Genomic DNA, 14,945 nt, shown 5'->3' on the forward strand with positions numbered 1-14,945 from the left:
AGTTTTCTCTTTATGGTAGATTTGGATATTGATACGCCTACCTCCTGGAGAGTGTTGTTCACTTGGTTGGCTGTTGTGAAGGGGTTTCTCTTCACCATGGAGATTATTCTGCGATTATCCACCACTGTTGTCTTCCGTGGGTGCCCAGGTCTTTTTGCATTGATGAGTTCACCAGTGCTTTCTTTCTTTCTCAGGATGTACCTAACTGTAGATTTTGCCACTCCTAATATTGTAGCAATTTCTCGGATGGGTTTTTTCTGTTTTTGCAGCTTAAGGATGGCTTGTTTCACCTGCATGGAGAGCTCCTTTGACCGCATGTTTACTTCACAGCAAAACCTTCCAAATGCAAGCCCCACACCTCAAATCAACTCCAGGCCTTTTATCTGCTTAATTGAGAATGACATAACAAAGGGATTGCCCACACCTGTCCATGAAATAGCCTTGGAGTCAATTGTCCAATTACTTTTGGTCCCTTTAAAAACAGGGTGGCACATGTTAAGGAGCTGAAACTCCTAAACCCTTCATCCAATTTTAATGTGGATACCCTCAAATGAAAGATGAAAGTCTGAACTTCAACTGCATCTGAATTGTTTTGTTTAAAATTCATTGTGGTAATGTCTAGAACCAAAATTAGAAAAATGTTGTCTCTGTCCAAATATATATGGACCTAACTGTAAGTGTCAAAGCTCAGGACCCAAGTTTCCCCAGAGCATCACCCAGCCTTTGTCAACACATTTTCTTCCCATATGGCATCCTGGTGCCAGGTCTTTCCCAAGAAAGACATACAAGTACACTCGGCCATCCACACGATATAGAAGAAACCGCAACCAAGCCATAGTCTTACATTGCTCCAGTTTATGGGCCTAGTAAATGCTTTCAGAGGTAGATTGTGATCAACTCCATCTGCATCAATGAGCCTTGAGCACCTGGGATCCAGTTCCTAGTTCACCACTTGTCCTTCCATGAACCACTTTTGGTGGGTACTAACTACTACATACCAGGAACACCCTATAAGACTTGCCATTTTGGAGATTATACGACCCAGTCATCTAGCCATTACAATTTCCCCTTATTTAGGGCAGCTCAGATCCTATGTCTTGCAATGTTTTAATGCTTCCAACACATCAACTTCAAAAGAGTATTACATTGCACCCCTCGGCAGGTACCATTGTCACAGAATCATCAACGTTGCTTTTCATGTTACGGCTGATCGTGTATTGTCTCCTTATTACCCTTTTGATACACTTTTACCTTCGAGCCTAAAAGTGGATTCAAAAGAGGAGAAATTTTGTTTGCATATCATTTCCCCCACTCTACGATCCACTTGTGACACTATCTTTACAAACTACATGAAAATGGCACGTGACAACACCCCATCAGGAGGCTGGAAACATTAGTTGCCACCCACTGTTCTTTGAAACATGAAAAACAATGACATGAATAGAAAATAGGTTGTCAAATGGAAACAACAGAGAAAAGAGGTGCAACAGCGATTCCTAATGTGGCCAATAATAGAGAGAAAGCATGCACCAACTACAAATTACAATGGACTTAGCAGGTGCAAGAAACATAATAAGGCACCCAATGGTGTCATCTCGGGCATGCTACATGGCAATCAATAATGTTAAAGGTAATCTGCCAGCACTATTTTGCTAACCCATCTGAGAACAGCATAACACATGGGTAGAGACACGGATTCCAGTGATATAGCACTTACTGGGCTGGTTGCTACAGTTTTTATAAAATCTGTTTTCTTTGCTGCAGATGAGGCAGTTCTCTGAATGCGGAGCTCTGTATAAGCCCACCCACAGCACTGATTGGCAGGTTTCTGTGTACACGTCCATAGGCAGAAAGCTGCCAATCAGTGGTAGGGGCGGGGTTATACAGGGCTCATGAATATGGAGGACTACATGACAGCAGGCTTACTAGTCCTCCAGTAATAATCTCCTAGTAATAAAACAGTGATTATCAAAGCTGCACCAAGCAGCCCAGTAAGTGACATCACTGGAATCAGGGTCTCTGTCTCTACAATATGTCACTCCCAGATTAGGCATCAAAAAAATGGTGACAGATTCCCTTTAAGAGCTGCAGACCCATACTTACTCTGTGATCCTCTTGGCCAGTTCCACACAGGCCGGACTGGAGTTGGCAGAGAACACCCGGTATCCGCTTCTGGCTGAGTTCATAGTACAGGGACCATTCAGCCACTTTGGGGGCCGGGAGCAAGAGAAAACAGACTTGTGAGGCATTTGCATCCGTCTTGGCATGACGATGACACCTGAAATACACTGACACGGCTCCCTCATCAACAAAAAGCATGGCACCCCAACATGTACAAGCAAAAGGCACAGAACAGCCCAAATGGAACAGACATAAGACTTTGCGTTACAAGGGGAGGATGCAATGTGGTTACTTCTCAATAAGCACTAGTCAAGAGTCTATACTGACGGGTGTTGGAGTTACCAGCATTGTCTATGGTAGGTTCGACTGTTCTCAGCCAGGAACTTTATACAAAATGTAAAGTTTTCAGCAGGTCCAATAATTCAGCCGGACCTCCAACTCAACTGATTCTGTATCGGAAACAAGGTGTCCAACTGAAGAGTTTACAGGCAACGCTATAGTTTAACTAGCTACACCAAGTACATAGGATATCTATTAGAATGAGAAGTGCTACCTACTAGGTGGCCTACAGAATGCACAGTGAATGTGCATCCATGATGGATCACGTGAATTAAGAAGGCACTTGGGAGCTCCAGAGGATGTCCTGGGATCCACCCCAATCACTAGTGCCGAGAGGAGAGAGAAGCCACTTTCCATTAGAGCAGGCGGCACAATTCCCCCTTGAGGACTTTAGGCGCCATTAAAAGGTGCAATTTCCGATACTAGATACTCATATTGGCGAACCCCATAGATATTGCAGAGTCTTGTCTTAGTGACAAATTAAAGGAAATTAAATTTTACAAGAAAATTGTTGCTCGGAATGCCGGAGATTGTCTCCTGTAACACACAATATCCCGCTCTATAGTGCACATTCCTGAAGTGTTCACCAGCAGCACATCTCAGCATGTAATGGATATGTCACTTAGCTGTCCCTGGTACTCCAGGAAATGCTCGGCTCAGTCTGTAATTACACCGTTCACCTCCTCCTGCCCCCGGCTACTCATAGCTGTAGACTCAAAGTTACCCCTCGCAGCAATCCAAGACAATCTTTCACCACTTTAAAAACAAGCGGCCATTCCATTGTCACTGCAGCAGCCAAAGTCAGCACATACTAAAGTACCCCTTGTGTTCAGCAAACTGAACCAACTGACTATGCCAGTGGAAGGATAACCATTAAATCCCTTCAATTAAATTGCTGATATTATCAAAAGACTTAAAGGGTTTGTCCACTACTCAGACAACCTCTACTCAATTACTATGTTCCGCCACATAAAATAAAATCAGCCTGTACTCCCCTCTGGGGCCATGTCTCCAGGGGCTCGCATGGCACTGTTATGTCACGTGAGCCCTGCAACCATTCCGTGACTGCTAATGGGCCGCTGCACTCTCACTGCCTTCGGCTGCAACTGACATCAGGAGGAAATCAGATAGCAGTAGCAGAGCGTTAGAAGGATTCTCCAAAGATTTATCCACCGCTCCAATCTATTCTCGCAGCTTTATGTATCGTTAGTTGATAGTGAGGTATTACTATATGTGTGTGTACTCTCAGGGAAGGCCTACAGGAACGTCATCTATGGGATGTGCTGCAGGTGAAGAGCCTCTATCTGCAGAGGACAATTATAGCTCTGTGCGCTGCAGACACAATGTGGAAACTTAATCTTCCGGCATTACTCTGGCTTTTAACTGCTATTTTGGTGCCATCAAACAAGTTCCTCTCCTGTATCAGTGAATTGAAATGCCTCCATTCATGTGTGACCAGGTGAAATGAGAAGGACGGGAATTTACATGTCCTGACACAGCCGGGGGCTCAGTGATCTCAGAAGACTCAACTGCTATAGTCGGTGGCAGTGGCGGTGGATTACATGACATCATAGTAGACATGTTGTCCTCCTTTAGATCAGTTCTTTACCTTAGGTAGTGGAGAAGTAAGCACCTGGCTAGGTAGACAGGAGGAGTGTTGCTGGAAACACCTGCAACTGGCCACTAACTAGAGTGATCTTCTGTGGTATCTGGTGATACAGTTGAAAGAAGCAATCGCCTAGACCCTGAGCAAACAACATGGGCACATGTCCATGGTGTCCAGATCTAACACCATCACTTGTACACAGAATACGGTACTTGACCATTTCCTGTAGTCCGATAGTCAATGAATGAAATGGAGATCAAGCATGTGCACCTCCACTCCTCAGAGCCCTATTGTCAGGATCCAGATACTTGTTCGCCCCTATGGATAGGGAATAACTTTCTATTCTGGGAATACCCCAATAATAACTCATTCACATTTGGGAGTGTGTGATTATGTAGAGTTGGGAGGTATTAAAAGGCATGTAGGCACCTTTAGACTCAGTAAGGCAATTCTACATTCACACATTTCTACATAAATTGGCTATTTTGGTGTGATAATTAAACTTAGTCCAGGCGGTCATAAGATGCAGCATATTTATTACAGCGCCACATGCTGCATTACGAGCGCATCTTGGTAGAAAGCAAACATGTCTGCCTTGGAGCAAGGTGGGCTCAACTTTCCGATCAGCCAAATACAGTGGTGTGAAAAAGTGTTTGCCCCTTCCTGATTTCTTATTCTTTTGCATGTTTGTCGCACTTAAATGTTTCAGATCCCAAAACAAATTTAAATATTAGACAAAGATAACACAAGTAATCACAAAATGCAGTTTTTAAATGAAGGTCTTTATTATTAAGGAAAAAGAAATCCAAACCTAAAGGGCCCTGCGTGAAAAAGTGATGACACCTCCCCTCCCACCTATAAAACATAAGTTAACTGTAGTTTATCACTTCTTTGGGAAGCGGAATTCAATTTCCATAGCCACACACAGGATTGATTACTGCCACACCTGTTCTCAATCAAGAAATCACTTAAATAGGACCTCTCTGACAAAGTGAAGTAGACCAAAAGATCCTCAAAAGCTAGACATCATGCTGTGATCCAAAGAAATTTAGGAACCAATGAGAAACAAAGTAATTGAGATCTATCAGTCTGGAAAATGTTATAAAGCCATTTCTAAAGCTTTGGGACTCCAGCGAACCACAGTGAGAGCCATTATCCACAAATGGTGAAAACATGGAACAGTGGAAAACCTTTCCAGGAGTGGCCGGCCGACCAAAATTACCCCAAGAGCACAGCATAGACTCATCCAAGAGGTCACAAAAGATCCCACAAAAACATCCAAAGAACTTCAGGCCTCACTTGCCTCAGTTAACGTCAGTCTTCATGATTCCACCATTATAAAGAGACTGGGCAAAAATGGCATGCATGGCAGAGTTCCAAGACGAAAACCACTGCTGAGCAAAAAGAACAGAAAAGGATTGTCTCAGTTTTGCCAGAAAACATCTTAATGATCTCCAAGACTTTTGGGAGAATATTCTGTGGACGGATGAGACAAAAGTTGATCTTTTTGGAAGGTGTATGTCCCATTACATCTGGCGTAGACGTAATACAGCATTTCAGAAAAGGAACATCATACCAACAGTAAAATATGGTGGTGGTAGTGTGATGGTCTGGGGCTGTTTTGCTGCTTCAGGACCTGGAAGACTTGCTGTGGTAAATGGAATCATGAATTCTGCTGTCTACCAAAAAATCTTGAAGGAGAATGTCCAGTCATCTGTTTGTGACCTCAAGCTGAAGCGCACTTGGGTTATGCAGCAGGACAATGATCCAAAACACAGCAGCAAGTCCACCTCTTAATGGCTTAAGAAAAACAAAATTAAGACTTTGAAATGGCCTAGTCAAAGTCCTGACCTTAATCTGATTGAGATGCTGTGGCATGACCTTAAAAAGGTGGTTCATGCTCGGAAACCCTCCCATGTGGATGAATTACAACAATTTTGCAAATATGAGTGGGCCAAAATTCCTCAAGAGCATTGTAAAAGACTCATTGCCAGTTCTCGCAAAGGCTTGATTGCAGCTGTTGCTGCTAAGGGGAGCCCAACCAGTTATTAGGTTTAGGGGTAATCACTAAGTAATTAACACAGGGCCCTGTAGGTTTGGATTTATTTTTCCATTAATAATAAAAACCTTCATTTAAAATCTGCATTTTGTGTTTACTTGTGTTATTTTTGTCTGATATATAAATTTGTTTTGTGATCTGATACATTTAAGTGTGACAAACATGCAAAAGAATAAGAAATCAGGAAGGGGGCAAACACTATTTCATACTACTGCACATCTTCCATGGGCAGTGGATGCACATATATAAGCATGTAAAGATAAGGCCCCCATACACAATAGAGTGGTGTTGTCTGAACCCGTCTATATCAACAGACTCAGCTGACAATCTAATGTGTATGGAGGCCTCCCAACTCTCCCCGGACAGATAATGTCGGGGGAAGATAAGGATCCGACATATTTAATTTCAGACTGACGTTCTTTTGTTCTCTACGAGACAAGCCAATGCCAAAAGGAGTCTGGGAGCAGCTCTCTCATAAAGAAGACATGAACGCTTTGCAGATTGAGTGCTCCTATGTTTGTAGTAGTTAGGAGAGCTAGATGCCATCCAAATAATCACCAAACCATTGTTCTTCCAACACCTATTATGTATGGGGGCCCTTAATCTAAGGCTATGTTCACATGTCCAGTAATCATCAGTTATAATGGATCCAGCAGCAATCCATTGGCAAAAAAGATGCGCAGACACCACTTTTTTGTCCATTTAAAAAAAAAATTCTTTCAGCTGGATCTGTTTTTTTGAAGTCTATGGAAAACAAATCCATTACTCAGCCATCCGTTTTTCTTTTCTTCTAAAAGGATCCGTTTTTAGCTTACTGGATCCGTTTCAAATGGAAGAAAACAGATGGTTATTTAATGGATCCATTTTCCATAAACTTCAATGTTAAAAAAAAGAATCCATCTGAAATCAGTTTTAAGAAAAACGACAAAAAAGTTGTGTCTGCACAACTTTTTTTGTTAGCGGATTACTGCTGGATCTGTTCTAACTGATGATTACTGGACATGTGAACATAGCATAATGAAGCAGATTTAGATTCCTTAGTGCACCAAAGGTTGTCATCCCAATATTTGATTTCTCAGTGTGTGATACCAGCCAGTCATCTTCTGTCTAAATGTGGCACTCCTCCAAAATGCTCTTCTCAGTATGCTTAAGACAGTCAAAATGCTCCTTTTAGCAATCTTTGGGTAGCGCTGATCACGCCACTTTGCGCCATCTCACTGGATCTTTATACACCACTATAAAGGCTCACTAGAACATACAGGACTACAGGGTAGCAGAAAAACAAAACTGTGTAGCTTCCAAAAGGACAATCACTTCCTTTTTTAATGTTATACGTACTTACAAAATTCTATTGAAAAAAAACAACACATTGATTAAAAATTCTCTGGTCAATTGCTTCCTATTTCGGACCTGTTTCGCCTTTTCAGGCTTCATCAAGGGCTCCAAAAGTAACGTTATCGGCACTACCCATGGATTTCAAAAGAGCAGCATTCTGACTGTCTTCATCATCCATAGGAGGGACATTGAGGAGAGGAGTGCTCTAGAGGAGTGCCTCATTTGGAGAGAAGATGAGTGGACGGTTATCACATACTGAGAAGGAAGTGGTGAGATAACAACGTTGACTGTAAATATACTGGGTTACATTACCTCAGCTTATTTATATATAGCTGTGTATCCACTGTGTATTTGGCAGATAGAAAACTTCACCCTTCTAGCTCCAAGCCAGATTTTTTTTAGTTTTGTTTCCAAGAGTTGGCCACAATACAGACAGGGAGTGGTTGTTCTACTAGTTTAAGCTGTAATTAGCACATCTCTGTCATTCTATATCCCACTGGATTATTTGCAGTGAGACACTACTAACTTTATAGTAAAAAAGTGACACACACTAAGAATAAATATGTTGCACATTAAAGGGGTTGTCTGGTCCAAATCGATAAAATCTGCAGTCACTCTGTGTGGCTGCAGACGTATGAATCCCACTGTGCGCTGCAGGGATTCGCCGGTTTCTGTTCGGGACCAGAGGGTGTGTATGCGTTATACAGAGCCCGTACAGTGGCCACGGCCTCACTCCAAACACTTGGATTGTTCGAGGCAGCGCCCCATCTAGTGACATGGCCATCAAGTGCACGTGGTCGACTACAGGGCGCGGCCTCGCTCCATACACAGAGGCCGTGTCCACTGGCCGGGAGTATGTATAACTCATACATACCCTCCGATCCCGGCTCAGAAACCGGCAATCCCAGTAGTGCACAGTGCCTGCACAGGGGGGGGGGGGGATTCATAAGTCGGCAGTCACACAGAGTGACTGCAGACTTATCGATTTGGACCGGACTACCCCTTTAATTATTAGCCACGCCACATTTGAGCCAAACAAAGGAAGTGTGCTGCACAGAGTTAAAAGTTTAATAAATTTGTCTAAAAAGCACTGCATCAGAATTTTGGCCTAAAGTACTCCACAGAACTGACACAACCATCTCTATCAATGCAGGCCATTTTGTGAAGCCAGAATTTTGACTTGTGTTCTTCCCTCTACATGCCAGGGATGCTGTACGGAGCAGGACATGTCAACCACAGCTTGGTGGTATTTGAAAGACAGACGGACATATCAAAACTAGCAGTATCTTCTAATGTGTGATCCCTTTTGGTTCTGTTGGGCAGTGGAATTATGGAGGAAACCTAAAAATTCCAAGAAAATAAAGAACTCAATACAACGAGAATGCTAATCAGAAGAAGCCATGTTTTGCCTAAGTCATGTCTGAGAGTCCGCGTGGTATTTTTGGATGTCTTGAAGTGTAGACAGGCTATGGAAGAAAGACTATGCCAGATTTTTTGCAATGTCCATTCAGCTATGTTCCGTTTTTGGATGACAAAAATGGAAATAAAATATTCCAGTAGATGATCCACTTATTTGATTGTGGACAGAAATGTCCTAAAACAACTTCCATTTGACTGCAATGCAGCGGCAATACGTTTTCTAGCTGGATCAATATAAGTGGTCTGTACAACTATCTATGGATCTGTTTTTGTAATATTGTGGAAAATGGAGCATAATGGATAGTCACCTGCTATGTCGTCCGTTTTTAAGCACCGTGCATGCCCAGAACACTGGAGGTGCTCAGGTATGTCTGCAATAAAAATGGATCTGGTACAAACAGAACTAAAACGGATGCAAATCAGGAGCCAAAGTGTCTCTGTGTTAGTAACAGATCCAGTTTTGTTTTTTTAATAAAAGATGAAAACTTGACATGTGGACAGTCTTTCACTACACGGTGGCTGAGTGGTTAGCACTGCAGCCTTGCAGTGCTGGGGTCCTGATCAATCCCACCAAGGACAGCATCTGCAAGGGGTTTGTATGTTCTCCCCATGTTTGTGTGGGTTTTCTCCGTGTTCTCCAGTTTCCTCCCACATTCCAAAGACATACTGATAGGGAATGTAGATTGTGAGCCCCAATGGGGACAGTGATGATGATGATGTATGCAAAGCGCTGTGGAATATGATGGAGCTTTATAAGCAAAGCATAATAATGGACTGATGTGCAGGGGTCGCAGCCATTCAGCGTTGCCCTGATAAGATGAAGTGAGTGGCAGTGATTTCACAAGAAGACAATGAAGTGGCGGCTATTGGAACATCAAAGACAAATGTGGTATGTACTGCTGACACAAAGCAACAAACAATCAGCAAGGTGAAGCCGATGCTCTTTCCTCGCCTTGTTATTCCGTATTGATACAGCCCACTCTATTCCCATGGCACACAGCCTTGGCCATCCTGTTTATTAGTCATTAGCAGACAACTGGCAGCTGTATTCTGACTGTAGGAGAGCGGGGTCAGGATATTGCCATTCACATACAGAGGCCGTATAATGAAGGACAGGTTCCCCGTCAGAAGATGGGGGTGTGATCCCAAATAGAAACTACTCCCAGCAGGCCACATGTTGTGGCTCAGCAGGAGAAGCTCCAGGTAACGCCCCCACAGACGGGATAAAGCATATAGCAGAGATCCATTATCGGGGGCTGTATGGCGAGCAGCTGCATTGCTCCTTTATCGGGGGCTGTATGGCGAGCAGCTGCATTGCTCCTTTATCGGGGGCTGTATGGCGAGCAGCTGCATTGCTCCTTTATCGGGGCTGTATGGCGAGCAGCTGCATTGCTCCTTTATCGGGGGCTGTATGGCGAGCAGCTGCATTGCTCCTTTATCGGGGGCTGTATGGCGAGCAGCTGCATTGCTCCACTATCGGGGGCTGTATGGCGAGCAGCTGCATTGCTCCACTATCGGGGGCTGTATGGCGAGCAGCTGCATTGCTCCACTATCGGGGGCTGTATGGCGAGCAGCTGCACTGCTCCACTATCGGGGGCTGTATGGCGAGCAGCTGCATTGCTCCACTATCGGGGGCTGTATGGCGAGCAGCTGCACTGCTCCACTATCGGGGGCTGTATGGCGAGCAGCTGCACTGCTCCACTATCGGGGGCTGTATGGCGAGCGGCTGCACTGCTCCACTATCGGGGGCTGTATGGCGAGCGGCTGCATTGCTCCACTATCGGGGGCTGTATGGCGAGCGGCTGCATTGCTCCACTATCGGGGGCTGTATGGCGAGCGGCTGCATTGCTCCACTATCGGGGGCTGTATGGCGAGCGGCTGCATTGCTCCTTTATCGGGGGCTGTATGGCGAGCGGCTGCACTGCTCCACTATCGGGGGCTGTATGGCGAGCGGCTGCACTGCTCCACTATCGGGGGCTGTATGGCGAGCGGCTGCATTGCTCCACTATCGGGGGCTGTATGGCGAGCGGCTGCATTGCTCCACTATCGGGGGCTGTATGGCGAGCGGCTGCATTGCTCCACTATCGGGGGCTGTATGGCGAGCGGCTGCATTGCTCCACTATCGGGGGCTGTATGGCGAGCGGCTGCATTGCTCCACTATCGGGGGCTGTATGGCGAGCGGCTGCATTGCTCCACTATCGGGGGCTGTATGGCGAGCGGCTGCATTGCTCCACTATCGGGGGCTGTATGGCGAGCGGCTGCATTGCTCCACTATCGGGGGCTGTATGGCGAGCGGCTGCATTGCTCCACTATCGGGGGCTGTATGGCGAGCGGCTGCATTGCTCCACTATCGGGGGCTGTATGGCGAGCGGCTGCATTGCTCCACTATCGGGGGCTGTATGGCGAGCGGCTGCATTGCTCCACTATCGGGGGCTGTATGGCGAGCGGCTGCATTGCTCCACTATCGGGGGCTGTATGGCGAGCGGCTGCATTGCTCCACTATCGGGGGCTGTATGGCGAGCGGCTGCATTGCTCCACTATCGGGGGCTGTATGGCGAGCGGCTGCATTGCTCCACTATCGGGGGCTGTATGGCGAGCGGCTGCATTGCTCCACTATCGGGGGCTGTATGGCGAGCGGCTGCATTGCTCCACTATCGGGGGCTGTATGGCGAGCGGCTGCATTGCTCCACTATCGGGGGCTGTATGGCGAGCGGCTGCATTGCTCCACTATCGGGGGCTGTATGGCGAGCGGCTGCATTGCTCCACTATCGGGGGCTGTATGGCGAGCGGCTGCATTGCTCCACTATCGGGGGCTGTATGGCGAGCGGCTGCATTGCTCCACTATCGGGGGCTGTATGGCGAGCGGCTGCATTGCTCCACTATCGGGGGCTGTATGGCGAGCGGCTGCATTGCTCCACTATCGGGGGCTGTATGGCGAGCGGCTGCATTGCTCCACTATCGGGGGCTGTATGGCGAGCGGCTGCATTGCTCCACTATCGGGGGCTGTATGGCGAGCGGCTGCATTGCTCCACTATCGGGGGCTGTATGGCGAGCGGCTGCATTGCTCCACTATCGGGGGCTGTATGGCGAGCGGCTGCATTGCTCCACTATCGGGGGCTGTATGGCGAGCGGCTGCATTGCTCCACTATCGGGGGCTGTATGGCGAGCGGCTGCATTGCTCCACTATCGGGGGCTGTATGGCGAGCAGCTGCATTGCTCCACTATCGGGGGCTGTATGGCGAGCAGCTGCATTGCTCCACTATCGGGGGCTGTATGGCGAGCGGCTGCATTGCTCCACTATCGGGGGCTGTATGGCGAGCAGCTGCATTGCTCCACTATCGGGGGCTGTATGGCGAGCAGCTGCATTGCTCCACTATCGGGGGCTGTATGGCGTGCAGCTGCATTGCTCCTTAGGCAGGAGTTGTACAGGCGGGGGACTCCACATCTGCACTGCAGACATCGCACAGGACTGTGCCGGCTCACACTCCGGAGTACAGGACGGATGAGGTCCCACCACCTATGTGTGTGACAGCGGTAACGGACAGGGCACGGGAGCATCCCGCCGCACACTATGAGGGGCTCTCCGCAGAGACGGGGGGGGGCGCAGATCATGTGACTGGGGCGCAGGGGGCGCCCAGCAGGGGAGGGGGCGGTACGTACCGGAGTCCCGGGCACAAGGCTCTTGTTTGGCTGCACAAACTTCCCTATAACCCGAGCAGATGCCGGAGCGGAGAGACTACAGGACCTGTGATGATGTCACGGTCATGTGACTGGTCACGTGAGGGGCGGGGTGACGCGGTCTGTTCGGGAGTGTGATATGCTGCATAAGGGAATTGTGTAGTGATCGGTGCGAGATCGCGCTTCACTGCACAGCAGGCATGTTCAGCTATGCTGGGAGTTCTAGTTCTCCCCGTAGACAGACCCTGCTGCAATAGATGTATGAACACTATGGTAGACTTCTCACATCTCTTACCAGTGTTTCTCACCCCACTCTTTCTATAATCTTTTGTCTTCTGTATTTATATAATGTTGAATACAATGTATTACTTTTTCATATAACTGACCCCCCAGTTTTCTTGATTTTCTGTTCGCCTCCGATAAGATACTATGACACTATAGCATTATATATTAGCTGGGGTACATTTAACAGTGAATCTCTTTCTTCCTCTTGGTACTTTTTTGATTGTGGGATTGATTTCACTTTTTTAAGTGGTATCTTTATAGGTTTATAGCTGTATGAACATGCTGGGAATTGTTGTTCTCCTGGTATACAGCCCCTGATGTAATTTATACATGAACAAGCGGAGAGTTCTAGTTCTACTGATGTACAGACCCTGCTATTATATATACCATAAACATGCTGGGCGTTGTAGTTCTTTCGGTATACAGCCCCTGATATAATATATACTGCATGCTGGGAGTTGTAGTTCCCTCCTGTAATAATATAACATGGACATGCTGGGAGTTCTAGTTCTTCTGGTATACAGCCCCTGCTGTAATACAGTGGGTGAAATAAGAATTGAACATATCCAGGCTTGGACTGACCCACAGGAGATCCTTTGGTGGGCCCCTGTGCAAGAGTGGGCCAACACCCTCTTATATAAGCAGTACTTGGCACAATATACTTTATTCACTATATACAGACAAAGGCAGAATCGTATTCATTTACCAATCTGCCTACTTCATTGTTATATACAATTGTGATTGATGATAATGTCACATTTACATGTAGTTGAAAAGTGGGGCCCTGGAGTTGGTTACTGGTGGGCCCTTGGCGCCCCAGTCCGACACTGAACACGCCACCAATTTTATGAATAAATATATTTCTAAGGCCACATTCACACATTCAGTATTTGGTGAGTTTTTTTACCTCCAGTATGTGTAAGCCAAAACCAGGTGTGGAACAATCAGAAAAAAGTATAATAGAAACACGTCACCATTTCTGTATTTATCACCCACTCCTGGTTTTGGCTTACAGATACTGAGGTAAAAAACTCACCAAATACTGAACATGTGTACATAGCCTAAAGGTGCTATTGCCATGAAATTCTCACCAGATGTCGGTAACAACCCATCCAAGCCACACAGTCAAATATATAAAACCATAGATGTCCATAAATGAAGTTATGTGTAATAATGAGAAATGACACAGGGAAAAAGTATTGAACACATGAAGAAAGAGAGGTGCAAAAAGCCATGGAAAGTCATGACACCAGCTGAAAACTTTAACGTTTGTGGTAGTGGAACCACTGTGCCGTGGACCGAAGCGAGTCTGGAGGGGCGTAATTTGGCAAACACCTGACTCTTAGCTAGAGCCCCTGATGGTGGGGTTAGACTTGGCTCCAGATGGACGCCAGGTGCTACTCCAGGACAGACCTGGGACACAAGTAAGCTGACCCCCAGGAAACTGGAACGGCTGGGATTAGAAGGCTCGGCTTGTACAGGCAGGCATGGCTGATATACAGGAATGGCAGGTGCTGGCAGGTATAAAGGTAGGCACAGCAAGTATACTGGCAGGCATGACAGGTACTTGTAGACAGGACAGGTATACTGAAAGATACAACTGGAATACAGGCAAACATGCGATGTGCAGGTAGACAGGACAGGTATACCAAGATACAAGCACCTGGAGACCTGAGAAGTAGCAAGCATGCAGACAACTGTCAAAACACATTGCTCAGGCACCTCAACAGGTGGAGGTGCTATAAATAATAAGTATCTCCCTGCCATTGGCTGGGAACGCTTTAGGACAACGCACGCTGTCTCTTTAAGAGACAGTGAGCGCGAGCCCTAAGTATAGTGCCCGGGGATCTTCCAGGCGTTCGCGGACCACGGGAGACAGCAGCAGGAAGTGGAAGTACGGACCGGGGCGGCGAGTGAGACGGCGTCCCTGCCAGGGGAGAGAAGGATGGGAAGCGTGCAGGGACTTAGTGAAAAATAATATCAGCTGGTTCAACTGATGGCCTATAAAAAGGTGTCTCATTACCAAGGTGCCTCACAAGAAACATCTCCTGATGGCTAAAACCAGTGATCTGTCTCAAGACTTTTGCAACCTTATTTTTGCAA

At 46.5% G+C, this 14,945-nt stretch overlaps 1 protein-coding gene across 4 annotated transcripts in view; it reads right to left on the reverse strand.

Annotated features, from left to right (window-relative positions):
* PRPSAP1 (phosphoribosyl pyrophosphate synthetase associated protein 1) overlaps window positions 1–12,661 on the reverse strand; it is a 28,875-nt gene extending 16,214 nt beyond the window's left edge. The window contains exons 1-2 of one of the 4 annotated variants that reach the window (XM_073683953.1): window positions 12,540–12,661; window positions 2,104–2,207 (exon numbers count right to left, since the gene is read on the reverse strand). In XM_073683953.1, the coding sequence (XP_073540054.1) occupies window positions 2,104–2,186 (83 nt within the window). In that variant the 5' untranslated portion in view covers window positions 2,187–2,207; window positions 12,540–12,661. Of the gene's footprint in view, window positions 1–2,103; window positions 2,307–12,539 lie in introns of those variants that run through there. The other 3 variants (XM_073683951.1, XM_073683952.1, XM_073683950.1) reach the window with 3 other exon arrangements.
* Between the last annotated feature and the right edge of the window lie 2,284 nt (window positions 12,662–14,945).

This window comes from Phyllobates terribilis, unplaced genomic scaffold, assembly GCF_046119375.1.
Source record: "Phyllobates terribilis strain yellow unplaced genomic scaffold, ASM4611937v1 Scaffold_5__5_contigs__length_657084704, whole genome shotgun sequence".
Taxonomy (NCBI): domain Eukaryota; kingdom Metazoa; phylum Chordata; class Amphibia; order Anura; family Dendrobatidae; genus Phyllobates; species Phyllobates terribilis.